Raw genomic sequence first — 21,674 nt, 5'->3', positions numbered from 1 at the left:
TTAATATACTGGTCATGGTGTCACATGGTATGGAATGAACTGCCATTGGCCAGTCGGGGTCAGCCACCCGCCACCGTGGCCCCACCCCTCCCAGCCCCTCGCCACGTGGCAGAGCACGGGAAGCTGGAAAGGTAGCTGACCCCCCACGGTGAGGAGCATTAACCCCTTCTCAGCCAAAACCAGCACATTCTCCACCCCTTATTCCATACTGTCATGGTTTAGCCCCAGTCAGCAACCAAGCACCACGCAGCTGCTCGCTCACTCCCCCCTGGTGGGACGGGGGAGAGAATTGGAAGAGTAAAAGTGAGGTAACTCATGGTTTGAGATAAAGACAGTTTAATAGGTAAAGCAAAAGCTGCGCACAGAAGCAAAGCAAAACAAGGAATTCATTCACTACTTCCCATGGGCAGGCAGGTATTCAGCCATCTCCAGGAAAGCAGGGCTCCATCACGTGTAGCGGTTACTTGGGAAGACAGTCACCATCACTCTGAATGTCCCCCCCTTCCTTCTTCTTCCCCAGCTTTATATACTGAGCATGACGTCATATGGTATGGAATATCCCATTGGTCAGTTGGGGTCAGCTGTCCTGGCTGTGTCCCCTCCCAGCTTCTTGTGCATCCGGCAGAGCACAGGGAGCTGAAAAAGTCCTTGACCAGTAGTGTAAGCGCTACTTAGCAACAACTAAAACATCTCCACATTATCACTGCTGTTTCCAGCAAAAATCCAAAACATAGTCCCATACTAGCTACTACAAAGAAATTTAACTCTATCCCAGCTGAAACCAGGACACATACCATTTACACCATGCCCAGGTCCCATACGATGCAATACAACCTTAACAACCACCATCCCTCCCCTTCCCATCCTTTAACATAATACACAGACATCATTCCCTTAGTTCATGGACCTTCCCTGTAAAATGTCCTTTAAAATGTCCATTGAGTTCACCCAGTCCATGACTCTGGGCTCCATCTGTTGTATCAGTCTTTCAGGGTGGGAGAGATGGTGTGTGTGGCATTGGGTTGCTGCATACTGAGTCAGTCATCGATCCATCACTGCTGCACGGCTAGTTTCACAGTCTATCTTCCAGGGATTGGGAGGCTCGTACTCTGATATCATTGATACAACACAGAGGTGACACACAGTATTATATAGCAGTTCACATTGTGCCATTCAGTTCATTGACTGTTTTCGCCCAAAATCAAATCCCCTTGAGGCACACATAGGATTTCTCCATCCTCCCGCATCACCCACCAACTGCACCCAGGTCCTTGAGCAAAAGCAATCCCACGAATGGGTTTGCCTTTGCCTGAGGCAGGAGGAACCCAGACTGTTTTGCCCAGCATACTTTTTGTGTGCACTACAGGGACTCTACCCCCTTCCACAGTATGTAGGATTTCTGATTGGGCAGGGCCAGCTCGATTGGCAGACCCCCTCGTGTTGACTAACCACGTGGCTTTTGCTAAATGTGTATCCCAGTGCTTGAATGTTCCACCCCTCACTGCTCTCAGTGTAGTTTTTAACAGTCCATTGTACCGTTCAATTTTCCCAGAGGCTGGCGCGTGATAGGGGATGTGATACACCCACTCAATGCCGTGCTCTTTGGCCCAGGTGTCTATGAGGCTATTTCGGAAATGAGTCCCATTGTCTGACTCAATTCTCTCTGGGGTGCCATGTCGCCACAGGACTTGTTTCTCAAGACCCAGGATAGTGTTCCGGGCAGTGGCGTGGGGGACAGAATATGTTTCCAGCTAGCCAGTCGTCGTTTCTACCATTGTAAGCACATGGCGCTTGCCTTGACGGGTTTGTGGGAGTGTGATATAGTCAATTTGCCAGGCCTCCCCATATTTATATTTCAGCCATCGTCCCCCATACCACAGAGGCTTTACCCGCTTCGCTTGCTTGATTGCAGCACATGTGTCACATTCGTGGATAACCTGTGCAATAACATCCATGGTCAAGTCCACCCTTCGATCACGAGCCCACCTGTATGTTGCATCTCTCCCTGACGGCCTGAGGTGTCATGGGCCCACCGAGCTAGAAATAGTTCACCCTTATGTTGCCAGTCCAGATCCACCTCAGCCACTTCAATCTTGGCAGCCTGATCTACCTGCTGGTTGTTTCGATGTTCTTCAGTGGCCCGACTCTTGGGCACGTGAGCATCCACGTGACGTACCTTTACAACCAGTTTCTCTACCCGGGCAGCAATATCTTGCCACAATGTGGCAGCCCAGATGGGTTTGCCTCTGCGCTGCCAGTTGCTTTGCTTCCATTGCTGCAGCCAGCCCCACAAGGCATTTGCCACCATCCGTGAGTCAGTATAAAGATAGAGCACTGGCCACTTTTCCCATTCAGCGATGTCTAAGGCCAGCTGGATGGCCTTTACCTCTGCAAACTGGCTCGATTCACCTTCTCCTTCAGCAGTTTCTGCTACTTGTCGTGTAGGACTCCATACAGCAGCCTTCCATCTCCGGTGCTTTCCCACAAGGCGACAGGACCCATCAGTGAAAAGGGCATACTGCTTTTCATCTTCTGACAGTTTGTTATAGAGTGGGGCTTCTTCAGCACGTGTCACCTCCTCCTCTGGTGATAATCCAAAACCTTTGCCTTCTGGCCAGTCCATAATCACTTCCAAGATTCCTGGGTGACTGGGGTTTCCTACTTGAGCCTGCTGGGCGATCAGTGCAACCCATTTACTCCACATAGCATCAGTTGCATGGTGTGTAGAAGGGACGTTGCCTTTGAACATCCAGCCCAGCACTGGCAGTCAGGGTGCCAGGAGCAACTATGCCTCAGTACCAACCACTTCTGAAGCAGCTTGAACCCCTTCATATGCTGCCAATATCTCTTTTTCAGTTGGAGTATAGCGGGCTTTGGACCCTCTGTATCCCCGACTCCAAAACCCTAGGGGTCGACCCCGGGTCTCCCCATGTGCTTTCTGCCAGAGACTCCAGGTAGGGCCATTCTCCCCGGCTGCAGTGTAGAGCACATTTTTTACATCTTGTCCTGCCCGGACTGGCCCAAGGCCTACTGCATGAAGTATTTCTCGTTTAATCTGTTCAAAGGCTTGTTGTTGCTCAGGGCCCCATTTGAAATCAATCTTTTTTCTGGGTCACTTGATAGAGAGGGCTTACGATCAGACTGTAATTTGGCACATGCATTCTCCAAAAACACACAGCGCCCAAGAAAGCTTGTGTTTCCTTTTTGCTAGTTGGTGGAGACATGGCTGCTATTTTGTTGATCACATCCATTGGAATCTGACGACGACCATCTTGCCATTTGATTCCTAAGAATTGGATCTCTTGTGCGGGTCCCTTCACCTTACTTTGTTTTATGGCAAAACCAGCTTTCAGAAGGATTTGGACTATTTTCTCTCCTTTCTCAAAAACTTCTTCTGCTGTGTTGCCCCACACGATGATATCATCAATGTATTGAAGGTGTTCTGGAGCTTCTCCCTGTTCCAGTATAGTCTGAATCAGTCCATGGCAAATGGTAGGACTGTGTTTCCACCCCTGGGGCAGTTGATTCCAGGTGTACTGGACGCCCCTCCATGTGAAAGCAAACTGTGGCCTGCACTCTGATGCCAGAGGGATTGAGAAGAATGCATTAGCAATATCAATTGTGGCTTACCACTTGGCCGCCTTTGACTCCAATTCATATTGAAGTTCTAGCATGTTTAGCAGAGCAGCGCTCAACGGTGGAGTGACTTCATTCAGGCCACGATAGTCTACTGTTAGCCTCCACTCTCCATTAGACTTCCGCACTGGCCATATGGGACTGTTAAAGGGTGAGTGGGTCTTACTGATGACTCCTTGGCTCCTCAGTTGGTGAATGAGTTCATGGATGGGGATCAGAGAGTCTCTGTTGGTGTGATATTGCTGCCGGTGCACTGTTGTGGTGGCGATTGGCACCTGTTGTTCTTTGACCTTCAGCAACCCCACAACAGAAGGGTCCTTCGAGAGACCGGGCAAGGTAGAGAGCTGTTCAGTTTCCTCCGTCTCCAAGGCAGCTACACCAAAAGCCCACTTGTAACATTTTGGGTCCTTGAAATACCCTCTCCTGAGGTAGTCTATGCCAAGGATGCACGGAGGCTCTGGGCCAGTCACAATGGGGTGCTTCTGCCACTCATTGCCAGTTAGGCTCACTTTGGCCTCCAATACAGTTAGCTCTTGGGATCCCCCTGTCACTCCAGCAATGCTGATGGGTTCTGCCCCTATATAGTTTGATGGCATTAAGGTGCACTGTGCGCCGGTGTCCACTAAAGCTTTATACTCCTGTGGGTCGGACGTGCCAGGCCATCAGATCCACACAGTCCAGTAAGCCCGGTTATCCCTTTCCTCCACCTGGCTGGAGGCAGGGCCCCTCTAGTCCTGATCATGGCAGTCACAACTCACTTCCTGTAAATGTGAATCAGGAGTCCCTCTATTACACTTAGAAATAAAATCTGCGCTTCTACTCCTCTGTCTGAGGACCTGCTCACTGGAAATTGGAGCAGCAGCAGCTTTCCTGGAAGAGCCTCCCTGAGTGACTGTTCTTCCTTGCAGTTCATGTACTCGTGCCTGTAGGGTCGAAGTAGGCTTGCCATCCCACCTCATCATGTCCTCTCCGTGGTCACGCAGGTAGAACCATAGGGTGGCCCGTGGTGTGTATCCCCTTCTTTGAGCCAAAGGACGCTTATTCCTAACAGCTGAGACACTGCTCTGTCGAGGTGGGGAGTAGGACATATCTTCTTTGAGTTGCTGGACCTCCCGGGATAGTCTCTCCACAGCAGAGACAAGCGAGGAAGAGATATTTGTGTCGTAATCCCAGAGTCTATCTATCACCTCTGCCACCGTTGGTGTCTCGTCATCTTTCCAGGACATCACTGTGTACAATGTGTTCATCTGATTCGTGTCAATATGGAACTGTTTGTGCTTGTGTAACCGAGGGCCGTTCAATTGACTTGCTAACTGTCTTAATGATTGGAATGTTGATTGGCGATTTGCTGCTAACAGTGGAAGCATCCTGATACAAAGGAGAGTGCCAAGATGGGGAAGGCCACAACTCAGCCAGTGGTGATAACAGGGAACTTCTTGGCTCAGAAGGCACTGAAGCATGAAAACTGGGGGAAAGGTAATTCCGGCAGGGGGAGATTGCGACCACCGACCCAATTCAGGACCAAAAAGACTTGCCCCCCCCAAACTGTAAAGAGCATGCGTGCTAATCTACATGGCAAGCGTGGCTAATTTAACTACGGCTGACCAACGGCAAGTGGGATGCTTATCACTGACCAATGAGTGTAAACTTAGGCGTGTTTTTACTAATTGTTATTAATTAAGTAACTGAATATAAACCCTGTAGTATTGTATGATGGTATGCACATTAGGTGGAAGGATCCCCCATGCATCCAGCGCTGCTTGCTTGTCTCTATTCAATAAATTGTAAACTTTAATTGAAATTCCGTTTAAGGCTAAATTAATTATAACAACTGCCAATGAGTTTGCATGCGAAGATGGTGCGCTCCGTACAAACTTCCGCCACATGGGTTGTGTGCACTCTGCTTCATCTGGATCTTTGGATGACCGTTGATCGTCCAGGTCACCATAAATCACCTCAAACACAGCTAATTCCCTTAGATACTGGATGCCTTTCTCCATAGTTGTCCATTTTCCTGGGCGATATGTAACATCTTCTTTAAAGGGATACCTTTCCTTCACTCCAGACAGGAGTCGCCTCCAGAGGCTGAGGGCTTGTGTTTTTTTTCCAATTGCTTTGTCAACGCCCCCTTCCCCAGAAAGGGATCCCAGTTGTTTGGCTTCTTTTCCCTCTAGTTCCAGGCTACTGGCCCCATTATCCCAGCATCGGAGCAGCCAGGTGGCAATGTGCTCACCTGAACGATGGCTATAATCTTTTCGCATATCTCGCCACTCGCTTAAGGACAGGGATCGGGTGGTCTCTATTTCATTTATTACTTCTCCCTCCTCTCCCCGCGATGGCCCTGCTTTTTCATCATCCCGTTCTAAACGAGTTGATGTCCGCTTCCAATATTTCGTCTTGTGTATGGGGGCAACTGATACTGGTACGGGTTTATTTTCTGAGCTAGCTCCGGTACTTGTTGTGGGGGCTTGAGTGGCTGCGGTGCCTGTTGTCAGGGCTGGATTGTCTACAGTGCCAGTCACTTTGCATTTCAATCCAGAGACATTCTCTTCCCCCTGGGGGCACTGAATACTGTTGAGCAGGGCTCGGTATGCATGGGCCAGACCCCAGCATGTTGCAGTTATCTGTGTATCTCTGGAGTTCCCAGCATAACAACATACTTTCTCCAAATATTCTGCTAGATTTTTAGGATTCTGCACTTGTTTGGGGGTGAAACTCCAAAACACTGGGGGTGCCCACTGCCCTAGGTATTTGCCCATGCTATCCCACATGCCCTGCCACTTGTAACTATCAAGCCTCGGGGCAGATTTCTGGGTGATATTCTTAAGTTGCTTAGTCAAAACCAAAACAATATGCCCAAAAACTAACAATAAGTGCACCTTAACCACCCAAGGATGTTCAAGATACAAAAACGTTGTTGTAACAAAGGCACAGACATCATAGAACAAAGTTGCAAAGGTATTATTCTGTATTTCCTCCATATATGATCTCTCAGAGGAGGAGGTATAATTGCTAATTGCCTCAACAAGGTGGTATCCAAAGTACAGTAACGGTTTCAGCAAAAACCCCAAATACCAGATAAAGCTGAAAACGAGTGTTTGTATAAAAAATCTCATAGGCAAAACATTACTAATCACAGCAGAACACAGCAGACTCAACAAACCAACACCGATTTTTAACACCAACTGCAAAAAGGACAACATGGTGCTGTGACCAGCAGCTGTTGTTATCTCCAACCCTTGAGCCCCACGTTGGGCGCCAAAAAGACTGTCGTGGTTTAGTGGCAGCTCAACCCCACACAGTCGCTCGCTCACTCCCCCACCGGTAGATGGGGGAGAGAATCAGAAGGGTAACGCTCGTGGGTTGGGATAAGAACAGTTTAATAAGTAAAATTAAAAGAAACAACAACAGAAATGCAATGTAAAGGAGAACAACGAGAGGCGCAAAACCCTGGGGTAGTGGGGAAGGGAGGGGAACAAACCACCGAAGCAATCCGCACATGACACAGCTGCTCACAACCTAATACCGTGCTGCCTCCCAAGCCGCAAACTGCCCCCCTTAATATACTGGTCATGGTGTCACATGGTATGGAATGAACCTGCCATTGGCCAGTCGGGGTCAGCCGCCCCCACCGTGGCCCCATCCCTCCCAGCCCCCCCACCACGTGGCAAAGCACAGGAAGCTGGAAAGGTAGCTGACCCCCCCCACGGTGAGGAGCATTAACCCCTTCTCAGCCAAAACCAGCACAGTGCTAAGGTGGAGGTCTGAAGTGATTTCTAACTGAAGAGGGTTATCTGTGAGCAAAATAAAGTCCTCTCTTTACTACATATCTGGGAAGAGCTCATAGAAGCATGACATAACACTGTGGGCTCTGCCCTCAACATGGAGAGGCATGTTTCCATTCCCTTTTGGAGACACAGTCATTTGCAGACAGTCATTCAATAACTATTTGATAGTTGGTAAATACTTACCAACTAATTGATAAACAAGGGCTGTTGCCATGCTGCATCTGAAATATGCCACTATCTTTTCCCAGTCCATCATTCACTTCTTACAGGGGTATATATATCTCCACTGTTATGTATCCCCCTGTGTTTTTCTGGGAGAAGGTAAAGAAGGTAGCTGTATCAATCTCTTATTTTTCACACGCAAGATCTAGTGCTTAAAGACTGGTTTTTTAGACAGCTATTTGGAAGACTGAAACACATATTTTTTGTTGCTGGTGAGGTTTTTGTTGTTGTTGGTGGGGGTGTGGGGTTTTTTTTTTATAGGTGAGGAGTGGAAAATCATGCAGTTGACTAATTGCATGCCCACTTCCTACAGCCTATCCTTTCTGAAGGCTCTGACACTTCTAGATATTTGCTGGAAGAAGAAGAAAGTGCAATAGGAAAGGTAAAAGTGAAGCTCATTTTCAATTTTCCATTGTGTAGCTTTGGGGTTGAAAACTCCAGGCGTTTAGAACAATAGAGGAGTTTTTTGTTTGTTTAAGAGTGGTGTTTTACAGAATGCTTGGTATGAAGAAGGCAAGTCATGAGACTGTGGGAGTGGTCTCTTAGGTCTGCCTGGTATAGCGCTACCACTACTCAAAAGAAAAAAATGCTGTTTTCATCTCTTTAAAAGCTAAAGCACACATATTATTAGCACTGACCACCAGCAGCGCTTTCTGGAGGGATGCTGTAGTACTGTCCTCCACACTGGTGTCAGGGTGGCACCTGCAGGGAGTTCCCCTGCATCATGCAGTTCTGCAGTCACACAGCTCCTGGGTGAAACTAGTCTACTGGGACCTGCTAGCAACAGTTTGCTGGGTATTTATTGGGACACTATGCCCCCCTTATCTTTTTTTAACACAATAATTGCAGTACTGAAATAAAATGTAATACAGTTTCTTATAGTACAGATGGTGAGGGAGAGTCTCCTGTTTTTAGTTCTCTTCCCTGAGGATCTGTGCTTTGACATTAAAATGAGACCATCTTACTTTGGCCTCATTTGCCCCAGAAGGGTACCTCTTAATGTCAGAGAATGAATTCACCTCTCCTGACAGGGTATTCAGGTTCAAAACCTTTTATGAACTCCACATCGAAGCAGTGAGTAAGCCACAGCAGCCTTAGTGGTTATGTGAAACACCATTTCATGTAGGGGAAAAAAGGGTACTCCTGAGGTTACATTTCAAAAATATCTCAGTGCAAGAGAGGACTCAGAAGCATTATAACCAATGAGTCCAGCTGCAAAGCAATGCTGTTGAAGAAGACTATCCACACTGTAACCAGTACAGACATCTGTGACACAAACAAAGTATAGATGTACTAATTGGGGCATCACTATCATTTGCTTGCCTTGAACCTGAATATAAGTGCAATCAACAGTAGTATGCATGTATTTCATGTAATTGTATAAGCAATGTGATCACCAAAGTGTAGAACGCACCCAAGCAACAAAAATCTGACAGGCAGCAGACAAGATAAGCACAAATGACTGCAAATAGACAGGACATCATCCAAAGATGGAAGATTGGCAAGAAAAATAAATAAAATAAAAAATATAAAAAGACAAATGGTTATTTAATCGGTGTTGTGGTTTAGCCCCAGCCAGCAACTCAGCCCCACCCAGCCACTCATTCACTCCCCCACTGGCAGGATGGGGGAGAGAATCAGAAGGGTTAAAGTGAGAAAGCTCATGAGTTAAGAATAGTTTAATAACTAAAATAAAACAATAATAACAATAGTAATGAAATGAAAATGAAAATAACAAGAGAGGTGAAACGCAGGGGGGAAGGGAGAACAAACAACCAAACCAAACAGCACATGATGTAGCTGCTCACCACCCATGAACCCAACACCAGCAGTCCTTGAGTCACAACCTCCCTCCACCCCATGCACCAACTGCCCCAGTTAATATACTGGTCATGGCTTCACATGGTATGGAATATCCCATTGACCAGTCGGAGTCAGCTGTCTTGGCTGTGGCCCTGACCCTCCCAGCCTCTTGCCCATGTGGCAGAGCTTGGGGAGCTGGAAAGGTCCTTGACTACTACAGGCACTACTTAGTGACACTGAGCCGGTACTTAACAGCAACTAAAGCATCAATGTACCAGCTACAGTGAAGAGAATTAACTCTATCCCAGCTCAATCCAAAACCAGCATCAATCCTACCTAACGTTGTCATGTCTTTGAATGTAAATCTTGTGGAAAATCCTTTCAGGAGGCTTCAGGAAGTCTTCCTTCATTTCCATTGCAACATTCCTGGGCAAAAGACTCATCAAGAGACGTTCCTAAAAGAAAACATAAACAACATCAGTTTTGTGGTATAGTGTGTGACCATTATTAAAAAGTTTTAAACTAGAAAATTAGAGAATCTTTTTCTAATCCCATCTGCTTCCTGAGGATTTCTGCTCTGTAAATAATATGAACCATTTCTCTCAAACTTCTGCAGCCTGTGTGGGTGTCTTTCTTAAGTCTTCTGCACTAAAAAGAAAATAATCAAAAAACTATATTTGGGTAACCCCAAATTTGGGTTAAAATTAAAAACAAATAGTTTTGACAACAGTAAATCTTGTGAAGCTCTGCTGCCCACCACTTGTGTCTTGCAGTTGATTTACTGTTTTAACTGAAATATACGGAGGTTGTAAAATGAGCTGACCACCTATCAGACAATAGAGAATGTACACAAGAGAGAAGTTGGGACTGATGGTTAAATTTGCTGGTGCTTAAGATGGTATAAACTTCAAAGGATGCTGGAATTTCATATGTATTGTCCTGAATGTGAATTTTATTATGTCTTATAAGGACTAAATGTTCACTATAGCTCCTCTTTAAGTGAGCATATTAAACAAGATCCTTGCCATTTTGATGAAATGTAATGAGTAAATTCCAAAGCTGTTACGGAGAAAGAGTGGAGTTTCAGCTTCTGTTTCCTAGAAAGTCAGATTAAAACAAATAGATGAACAACCAAACAAAAATTATACTGACAGACCCTTACAGAAACCAATGGTGACTGAGTAGTCCTTCTATGGCTTGTAAACAATTACAGTACAATACGTGGATAAAAAACTCACAGATAATTTCTGCAGTTGTCATGGTTTAGCCGGCAACTCAGCCCCACACAGCCACTCACTCACTCCCCCACCAGTAGATGGGGGAGAGAATCAGAAGGGTAACGCTCATGGGTCGAGATAAGAACAGTTTAATAACTAAAATGAAAAAAACCCCAAACAACAACAAAAAGGCAATGGAAAGAAAACGAGAGGTGCAAAACCCGGTGGGGGTGTGGGGTGTGATATGAACCACTGAAACAAACCACACGCAATGCAGCCACTCACCACCTGCCAACCCAATACCCTACCTCCCCGAGCTGCAGTTGCCCCCCTTAATATACTGGTCATGGTGTCACATGGTATGGAATGAACATCCCATTGGCCAGTCGGGGTCAGCTGCCCCGTCTGTGGCCCCGCCCCTCCCAGCCTCCCGCCGATGTGGCAGAGTGCAGGAATCTGGAAAGGTAGCCGACCACCAGTGAAGAGAATTAACCCCTTCTCAGCCAAAACCAGCACAGCAGTGCATGGCAAATAGCACAGAAGCCAGGGAAGTAATAACAATCGTTACTGTGAAGGTAGCATTGGAGAGCTGCAGGACACAGCACTTGACAGCGTTGAAACCTACAGACGTCAGATGTATTAAGAAAGGCTACAAAAATGGTGATTCCTATACGCATTAGATTGTCTATTACAAGAACTGAAGGGAGCTTATGAAAATCCTGTATCAATTTGTGGTGGCTTACTTTTTTCATTAGAGATGCAAAAAAAGATATTAACTATTGAGAAAGAATTGTAGAGTCTTCACAAAGAGTGTTAGCAGCCTCAGACTCACCGAGCAAGGGAAGACTCAGTTATGGCTTTCTCAAAGGACAGCCACTGCTGACCTTTCAGGCCAAGAAGGGAAGCAGCATTGTGGCTGTAAAGAATTGCCACTGGAGGAGAGACTGGAAAATGTAAGACACCCCACCCAGTGGGAAGTATCGAAACACTGAAAATAAATGAAAGACAGCTTTTAACTCTCTAGAAAAAAACCAAGAAAAGTCTCTTTTATTTTGGGCAAAATCTCATCTGTCAAGCAAAGTGGTATTGCCCTTCAGGTCAGTCTAAGGAATGATCAAGGACTCAGAGGTTTGGAGCTGCAAGAGTGAATTAATTTATGCCAAATACAGTTGTTGGAAGGTTTGGGAAAGGGCTCCACCTGGATCTCTATTCAGCAAATCCTACCATCATTGTCTGATTTTTTCATTTGTTCCTGTATGGCTGATCTGAACATAAAAATATCTGAAAACCAGACTAAAAGGAAAACTAGATGTGCATGCCTGCATAGTGCATTGAATGGAACAAGTGACAGCACTGTAGCAAGGTCAGTCACAGTTGTTGTGCCATTCATGTTTGAGTGGTTGTTGCCTCTGATGGGGATGGGTGGTGACAGAAAAAAATTGAAAGAGTGAGACAGGGAACACTAATCAATTAGCAACAACTTTGACTAGAATAAAACAACACTCATGCTTCAGACCTTATTGGAGACAAATAATGTTTTACTGAGGTAGCCTCAACATGTGGCATATTCCAAAACACAAGGCCTAGTAGAGATAAAAATGTTTCCACATTTTCACCTTTCTTACTGCTATTTAGGCTTATTACAGCTTGTTTCTACCCAGAAAATGAACTCTTGGCCCTATGACCAACACATGCTATTTTAGGAATTTGTACTCTCTTCTCTTCCTGCTGTAAATCTTCACTCAGCATTAATATGGTCTAAAGTGAAATCACATGCTGAAAAAAAAAAAGATTATTTTTAGAGGTTGTAACTGCCTGCCAATGATTTTGCCATCACTGCACAAATCTCACTAAGAAAAGAAACCGGCAGATGAGGATGTATATATCCTTAATTCACAGTATTCTTCATTAAATTTGTATTTTAAATTGCCAGTCCTAGCCTGGGATTTGGAATGCCAAAATGGGCTGCCTCTGCCAACTGTCTTATCCTCATTAATGAGGATTTCTCCACCATTAATGAAGACATAGTGAATTTTGAAAAGGACACGCGATTTAGAAAAACATCTAGTTTTCTTTCTCCTATAGCAATGAAGCATTGTTAGAAATAAGAGAAGGAACAAACATTCATTTGACTTCTAGGCAAGTAAAAATATGCATACCAAGACAATTAGGAATTGCTCAGTGTTACCTTGCCACTATTCAAAAACTAGCACCATTATGCACATGACAAAGAAGGAAAATATGCAAAGGCAGGGAAATAAAACAAAAAAATTGCCTCCCATTGTTAATGGCCCAAAGGACCCTATATGACCACTTGTTTGGAACGTTCTCAACCATAATTGCAAGTACAAGCTCCTGTACTTCAGTTCACACTCTGGGTTGGACCTGGGGAAAAACTTTAATAACTTTGCAGTTATTAAAGTCAAGTCCAGACTTGACTAGACAAAGCCACAGCTGACCAGACCTGGTGTTCCTGGCTGTCCTGCTTTGAGGGGGTGGTCGGACTGGATGATCTCCAGAGGTCCCTTCTGACCATTGGGTACCAAGGGGTACAACAGCACAAGGATCAGGACTGGAGGGTGCCTGTGGCTTCCTGGGGATGCCTGAAGCCATCCTGCCACCTTTCCACACAAGCATGGCTTCTAAAATAGAAGGGAAGCTCAAGGCTTAGCACCCTTTAGCAGTAGTGTGATTTCTCCTTCCTGAGAGGGGAAATGGAAAGAAGCAAGCAGGCATCAGAGACTGTTGAAGCAACAGTTTCCATCATCTGCACACTCTACTCTGTCCCAATGTGCTCTTCAGTCCTCCTATTTTGAAAATAATTGTCTTTCTTATTTTACTGCTTCTTCCAAATACTTATGACTTTCTCAAAGTCCCTTTGAAATTTTAACGTTGATTTATAATCATTTCATAAAGCTCCCCAAACAATACTACACAGTCCAATATCACATTCTATTCCTATTGTACAAAACTATTTATTTTGGCATCTGTATGGGAAATGACTGTGATATATTTTCAAATGGGGTTTGGACTAGATGGCCTTTAAAAGTCCTTTCTAACCCAAACCATTCTATGATTCTACGAAGGGACAGAGTGTAACCTCACGAAGTTCACTGAAGATACCAAGCTGGGAGGAGTGGTTGATACTCCAGAAGGTTGTGCTGCCATCCAATGAGACCTGGACAGGCTGGAGAGCTGGGCCAAGGCGAACCTCATGAAATTCAACAAGAGCAAGTGCAAGGTCCTGCACCTGGGGAGGAACAACCCCATGCACCAGTACAGGCTGGGGGCAGAACTACTGGAAAGCAGCTCTGTTAAGAAGGACCTGGGAGTGCTGGTGGACAGCAAGTTGACCCTGAGCCAGCAATGTACCTGTGCTGGTTTTGGCTGAGAAGGGGTTAATTCTCCTCACTGTGGGGGTCGGCTACCTTTCCAGGTTCCCGCGCTCTGCCACGTGGCGGGGGGGGGGGCTGGGAGGGGCAGGGCCATGGTGGGGACAGCTGACCCCGACTGGCCAATGGCAGGTTCATTCCATACCATGTGAAACCATGACCAATATATTGAGGGGGAGGGCAGTGGCAGCAGGGAGGTGGCACGGCATCGGGTCGGCTGGCGGCGAGCGGCTTGTTCCGGCGGTTCTTTCCCCCTCTCCCCTCCCTTCCCCCCTACCCCGGGGCTTTGCGCCTCTCGTTGTTCTCCTTTACATTGCATTTCTGTTGTTGTTTCTTTTAATTTTACTTATTAAACTGTTCTTATCCCAACCCACGAGCGTTACCCTTCTGATTCTCTCCCCCATCTACCGGTGGGGGAGTGAGCGAGCGACTGTGTGGGGTTGAGCTGCCACTAAACCACGACAGTCTTTTTGGCGCCCAACGTGGGGCTCAAGGGTTGGAGATAACAACAGCTGCTGGTCACAGCACCATGTTGTCCTTTTTGCAGTTGGTGTTAAAAATCGGTGTTGGTTTGTTGAGTCTGCTGTGTTCTGCTGTGATTAGTAATGTTTTGCCTATGAGATTTTTTATACAAACACTCGTTTTCAGCTTTATCTGGTATTTGGGGTTTTTGCTGAAACCGTTACTGTACTTTGGATACCACCTTGTTGAGGCAATTAGCAATTATACCTCCTCCTCTGAGAGATCATATATGGAGGAAATACAGAATAATACCTTTGCAACTTTGTTCTATGATGTCTGTGCCTTTGTTACAACAACGTTTTTGTATCTTGAACATCCTTGGGTGGTTAAGGTGCACTTATTGTTAGTTTTTGGGCATATTGTTTTGGTTTTGACTAAGCAATTTAAGAATATCACCCAGAAATCTGCCCCGAGGCTTGATAGTTACAAGTGGCAGGGCATGTGGGATAGCATGGGCAAATACCTAGGGCAGTGGGCACCCCCAGTGTTTTGGAGTTTCACCCCCAAACAAGTGCAGAATCCTAAAAATCTAGTAGAATATTTGGAGAAAGTATGTTGTTATGCTGGGAACTCCAGAGATACACAGATAACTGCAACATGCTGGGGTCTGGCCCATGCATACCGAGCCCTGCTCAACAGTATTCAGTGCCCCCAGGGGGAAGAGAATGTCTCTGGATTGAAATGCAAAGTGACTGGCACTGTAGACAATCCAGCCCTGACAACAGGCACCGCAGCCACTCAAGCCCCCACAACAAGTACCGGAGCTAGCTCAGAAAATAAACCCGTACCAGTATCAGTTGCCCCCATACACAAGACGAAATATTGGAAGCGGACATCAACTCGTTTAGAACGGGATGATGAAAAAGCAGGGCCATCGCGGGGAGAGGAGGGAGAAGTAATAAATGAAATAGAGACCACCCGATCCCTGTCCTTAAGCGAGTGGCGAGATATGCGAAAAGATTATAGCCATCGTTCAGGTGAGCACATTGCCACCTGGCTGCTCCGATGCTGGGATAATGGGGCCAGTAGCCTGGAACTAGAGGGAAAAGAAGCCAAACAACTGGGATCCCTTTCTGGGGAAGGGGGCGTTGACAAAGCAATTGGAAAAAAAACACAAGCCCTCAGCCTCTGGAGGCGACTCCTGTCTGGAGTGAAGGAAAGGTATCCCTTTAAAGAAGATGTTACATATCGCCCAGGAAAATGGACAACTATGGAGAAAGGCATCCAGTATCTAAGGGAATTAGCTGTGTTTGAGGTGATTTATGGTGACCTGGACGATCAACGGTCATCCAAAGATCCAGATGAAGCAGAGTGCACACAACCCATGTGGCGGAAGTTTGTACGGAGCGCACCATCTTCGCATGCAAACTCATTGGCAGTTGTTATAATTAATTTAGCCTTAAACGGAATTTCAATTAAAGTTTACAATTTATTGAATAGAGACAAGCAAGCAGCGCTGGATGCATGGGGGATCCTTCCACCTAATGTGCATACCATCATACAATACTACAGGGTTTATATTCAGTTACTTAATTAATAACAATTAGTAAAAACACGCCTAAGTTTACACTCATTGGTCAGTGATAAGCATCCCACTTGCCGTTGGTCAGCCGTAGTTAAATTAGCCACGCTTGCCATGTAGATTAGCACGCATGCTCTTTACAGTTTGGGGGGGGCAAGTCTTTTTGGTCCTGAATTGGGTCGGTGGTCGCAATCTCCCCCTGCCGGAATTACCTTTCCCCCAGTTTTCATGCTTCAGTGCCTTCTGAGCCAAGAAGTTCCCTGTTATCACCACTGGCTGAGTTGTGGCCTTCCCCATCTTGGCACTCTCCTTTGTATCAGGATGCTTCCACTGTTAGCAGCAAATCGCCAATCAACATTCCAATCATTAAGACAGTTAGCAAGTCAATTGAACGGCCCTCGGTTACACAAGCACAAACAGTTCCATATTGACACGAATCAGATGAACACATTGTACACAGTGATGTCCTGGAAAGATGACGAGACACCAACGGTGGCAGAGGTGATAGATAGACTCTGGGATTACGACACAAATATCTCTTCCTCGCTTGTCTCTGCTGTGGAGAGACTATCCCGGGAGGTCCAGCAACTCAAAGAAGATATGTCCTACTCCCCACCTCGACAGAGCAGTGTCTCAGCTGTTAGGAATAAGCGTCCTTTGGCTCAAAGAAGGGGATACACACCACGGGCCACCCTATGGTTCTACCTGCGTGACCACGGAGAGGACATGATGAGGTGGGATGGCAAGCCTACTTCGACCCTACAGGCACGAGTACATGAACTGCAAGGAAGAACAGTCACTCAGGGAGGCTCTTCCAGGAAAGCTGCTGCTGCTCCAATTTCCAGTGAGCAGGTCCTCAGACAGAGGAGTAGAAGCGCAGATTTTATTTCTAAGTGTAATAGAGGGACTCCTGATTCACATTTACAGGAAGTGAGTTGTGACTGCCATGATCAGGACTAGAGGGGCCCTGCCTCCAGCCAGGTGGAGGAAAGGGATAACCGGGCTTACTGGACTGTGTGGATCTGATGGCCTGGCACGTCCGACCCACAGGAGTATAAAGCTTTAGTGGACACCGGCGCACAGTGCACCTTAATGCCATCAAACTATATAGGGGCAGAACCCATCAGCATTGCTGGAGTGACAGGGGGATCCCAAGAGCTAACTGTATTGGAGGCCAAAGTGAGCCTAACTGGCAATGAGTGGCAGAAGCACCCCATTGTGACTGGCCCAGAGCCTCCGTGCATCCTTGGCATAGACTACCTCAGGAGAGGGTATTTCAAGGACCCAAAATGTTACAAGTGGGCTTTTGGTGTAGCTGCCTTGGAGACGGAGGAAACTGAACAGCTCTCTACCTTGCCCGGTCTCTCGAAGGACCCTTCTGTTGTGGGGTTGCTGAAGGTCAAAGAACAACAGGTGCCAATCGCCACCACAACAGTGCACCGGCAGCAATATCACACCAACAGAGACTCTCTGATCCCCATCCATGAACTCATTCACCAACTGAGGAGCCAAGGAGTCATCAGTAAGACCCACTCACCCTTTAACAGTCCCATATGGCCAGTGCGGAAGTCTAATGGAGAGTGGAGGCTAACAGTAGACTATCGTGGCCTGAATGAAGTCACTCCACCGTTGAGCGCTGCTCTGCTAAACATGCTAGAACTTCAATATGAATTGGAGTCAAAGGCGGCCAAGTGGTAAGCCACAATTGATATTGCTAATGCATTCTTCTCAATCCCTCTGGCATCAGAGTGCAGGCCACAGTTTGCTTTCACATGGAGGGGCGTCCAGTACACCTGGAATCAACTGCCCCAGGGGTGGAAACACAGTCCTACCATTTGCCATGGACTGATTCAGACTATACTGGAACAGGGAGAAGCTCCAGAACACCTTCAATACATTGATGATATCATCGTGTGGGGCAACACAGCAGAAGAAGTTTTTGAGAAAGGAGAGAAAATAGTCCAAATCCTTCTGAAAGCTGGTTTTGCCATAAAACAAAGTAAGGTGAAGGGACCTGCACGAGAAATCCAGTTCTTAGGAATCAAATGGCAAGATCATCGTCAGATTCCAATGGATGTGATCAACAAAATAGCAGCCATGTCTCCACCAACTAGCAAAAAGGAAACACAAGCTTTCTTGGGCGCTGTGTGTTTTTGGAGAATGCATATTCCAAATTACAGTCTGATCGTAAGCCCTCTCTATCAAGTGACCCAGAAAAAAGATTGATTTCAAATGGGGCCCTGAGCAACAACAAGCCTTTGAACAGATTAAACGAGAAATACTTCATGCAGTAGGCCTTGGGCCAGTCCGGGCAGGACAAGATGTAAAAAATGTGCTCTACACTGCAGCCGGGGAGAATGGCCCTACCTGGAGTCTCTGGCAGAAACCACATGGGGAGACCCGGGGTCGACCCCTAGGGTTTTGGAGTCGGGGATACAGAGGGTCCAAAGCCCGCTATACTCCAACTGAAAAAGAGATATTGGCAGCATATGAAGGGGTTCAAGCTGCTTCAGAAGTGGTTGGTACTGAAGCACAGTTGCTCCTGGCACCCCGACTGCCAGTGCTGGGCTGGATGTTCAAAGGAAACATCCCCTCCACACACCATGCAACTGATGCTACGTGGAGTAAATGGGTTGCACTGATTACCCAGCGGGCTCGAGTAGGAAACCCCAGTCGCCCAGGAATCTTGGAAGTGATTATGGACTGGCCAGAAGGCAAAGGTTTTGGATTATCACCAGAGGAGGAGGTGACACGTGCTGAAGAAGCCCCACTCTATAACAAACTGTCAGAAGATGAAAAGCAGTATGCCCTTTTCACTGATGGGTCCTGTCGCCTTGTGGGAAAGCACCGGAGATGGAAGGCTGCTGTATGGAGTCCTACACGACAAGTAGCAGAAACTGCTGAAGGAGAAGGTGAATCGAGCCAGTTTGCAGAGGTAAAGGCCATCCAGCTGGCCTTAGACATCGCTGAATGGGAAAAGTGGCCAGTGCTCTATCTTTATACTGACTCACGGATGGTGGCAAATGCCTTGTGGGGCTGGCTGCAGCAATGGAAGCAAAGCAACTGGCAGCGCAGAGGCAAACCCATCTGGGCTGCCACATTGTGGCAAGATATTGCTGCCCGGGTAGAGAAACTGGTTGTAAAGGTACGTCACGTGGATGCTCACGTGCCCAAGAGTCGGGCCACTGAAGAACATCGAAACAACCAGCAGGTAGATCAGGCTGCCAAGATTGATGTGGCTGAGGTGGATCTGGACTGGCAACATAAGGGTGAACTATTTCTAGCTCGGTGGGCCCATGACACCTCAGGCCATCTAGGGAGAGATGCAACATACAGGTGGGCTCGTGATCGAAGGGTGGACTTGACCATGGATGTTATTGCACAGGTTATCCACGAATGTGACACATGTGCTGCAATCAAGCAAGCGAAGCGGGTAAAGCCTCTGTGGTATGGGGGACGATGGCTGAAATATAAATATGGGGAGGCCTGGCAAATTGACTATATCACACTCCCACAAACCCGCCAAGGCAAGCGCCATGTGCTTACAATGGTAGAAACAACGACTGGCTGGCTGGAAACATATCCTGTCCCCCACGCCACTGCCCGGAACACTATCCTGGGTCTTGAGAAACAAGTCCTGTGGCGACATGGCACCCCAGAGAGAATTGAGTCAGACAATGGGAGTCATTTCCAAAATAGCCTCATAGACACCTGGGCCAAAGAGCATGGCATTGAGTGGGTGTATCACATCCCCTATCACGTGCCAGCCTCTGGGAAAATTGAACGGTACAATGGACTGTTAAAAACTACACTGAGAGCAATGGGGGGTGGAACATTCAAGCACTGGGATACACATTTAGCAAAAGCCACGTGGTTAGTCAACACGAGGGGATCTGCCAACCGAGCTGGCCCTGCCCAGTCAGAAATCCTACATACTGTGGAAGGGGGTAGAGTCCCTGTAGTGCACACAAAAAGTATGCTGGGCAAAACAGTCTGGGTTCCTCCTGCCTCAGGCAAAGGCAAACCCATTCGTGGGATTGCTTTTGCTCAAGGACCTGGGTGCAGTTGGTGGGTGATGCGGGAGGATGGAGAAATCCTATGTGTGCCTCAAGGGGATTTGATTTTGGGTGAAAACAGTCAATGAACTGAATGGCACAATGTGAACTGCTATATAATACTGTGTGTCACCTCTGTGTTGTATCAATGATATCAGAGTACGAGCCTCCCAACCCATGGAAGATCAACTATGAAACAAGCCATGCAGCAGTGATGGAACGATGACTGACTCGGTATGCAGCAACCCAACGCCACACACACCATCTCTCCCACCCTGAAAGACTGATACGACAGATGGAGCCCAGAGTCATGGACTGGGTGAACTCAATGGACATTTTAATGGACATTTTACAGGGAAGGTCCATGAACTAAGGGAATGATGTCTGTGTATTATGTTAAAGGATGGGAAGGGGAGGGGTGGTGATTGGTACGGTTGTATTGCATCATATGGGACCTGGGCATGGTGTAAATGGTATGGAATAAGGGGTGGAGAATGTGCTGGTTTTGGCTGAGAAGGGGTTAATTCTCCTCACTGTGGGGGTCGGCTACCTTTCCAGCTTCCCGCGCTCTGCCACATGGCGGGGGCGGGGCTGGGAGGGGCAGGGCCATGGTGGGGACGGCTGACCCCGACTGGCCAATGGCAGGTTCATTCCATACCATGTGACACCATGACCAATATATTGAGGGGGGGCAGTGGCAGCGCGGAGGTGGCGCGGCGTCGGGTCGGCGGGCGGCGAGAGGCTGCGGCGCGGGCGGTTTGTTCCGGCGGTTCGTTCCCCCTCTTCCCTCCCTTCCCCCCTCCCCCGGGGCTTTGCGCCTCTCGTTGTTCTCCTTTACATTGCATTTCTACTGTTGTTTCTTTTAATTTTACTTATTAAACTGTTCTTATCCCAACCCACGAGCGTTACCCTTCTGATTCTCTCCCCCATCTACCAGTGGGGGAGTGAGCGAGCGACTGTGTGGGGCTGAGCTGCTGCTAAACCACGACAGTACCCTTGTGGCCAAGAAGACCAATGGCACCCTGGGGTGCACTGAAAGCAGTGTGGTCAGCACGTCGAGGGAGGTTATTCTCCCCCTCTACTCTGCTCTAGTGAGACAGCATTTGGAGTACTGTGTACAGTTTAAGAAGGACAGGGAACTGCTCGAGCAAGTCCAGTGGACTGCTACCAAGGTAATCAGGGGAATGGAGCATCTCCCTTATGAGGAAAAGCTGAGAGACTTGGGGTTGTTCAGCCTGGAGAAGAGAAGACTGAGGGGGGATTTCATCAATACCTATGAATATCTAAAGGGAGGGTGTCACGACAATGGGACTATGCTCTTTTCAGTGGTGCCCAATGACAGGACAAGGGGCAATGGGCACAAGTTGGAACATAGGAAGTTACACTGAAATATGAGAAAAAATGTCTTTTCTGTGAGAGTGACAGAGCAGTGGAACAGGCTGCCCAGGGAGGTTGTGGAGTCTCCTTCCCTGGAGACATTCAAAACCTGCCTGGATGCGTTCCTGTGCTCCCTGCTG

The 21,674-nt window shown here is 47.2% G+C and overlaps 1 protein-coding gene across 1 annotated transcript in view; it reads right to left on the bottom strand.

Moving 5' to 3' along the window:
- ADCY1 (adenylate cyclase 1) overlaps positions 1-21,674 on the bottom strand; it is a 177,081-nt gene that overhangs the window by 99,113 nt on the left and 56,294 nt on the right. The window contains exon 3 of the mRNA XM_075083782.1: positions 9,786-9,904. Coding sequence (XP_074939883.1) covers positions 9,786-9,904 — 119 coding nt within the window. The remainder of the gene's footprint in view (positions 1-9,785; positions 9,905-21,674) is intronic.

The sequence above is a fragment of the Phalacrocorax aristotelis genome, chromosome 2 (assembly GCF_949628215.1).
Source record: "Phalacrocorax aristotelis chromosome 2, bGulAri2.1, whole genome shotgun sequence".
NCBI lineage: Eukaryota > Metazoa > Chordata > Aves > Suliformes > Phalacrocoracidae > Phalacrocorax > Phalacrocorax aristotelis.
The sequence above is the reverse complement of the archived record's forward strand: the minus strand, read 5'-3'. Positions and strand labels throughout refer to the sequence as shown.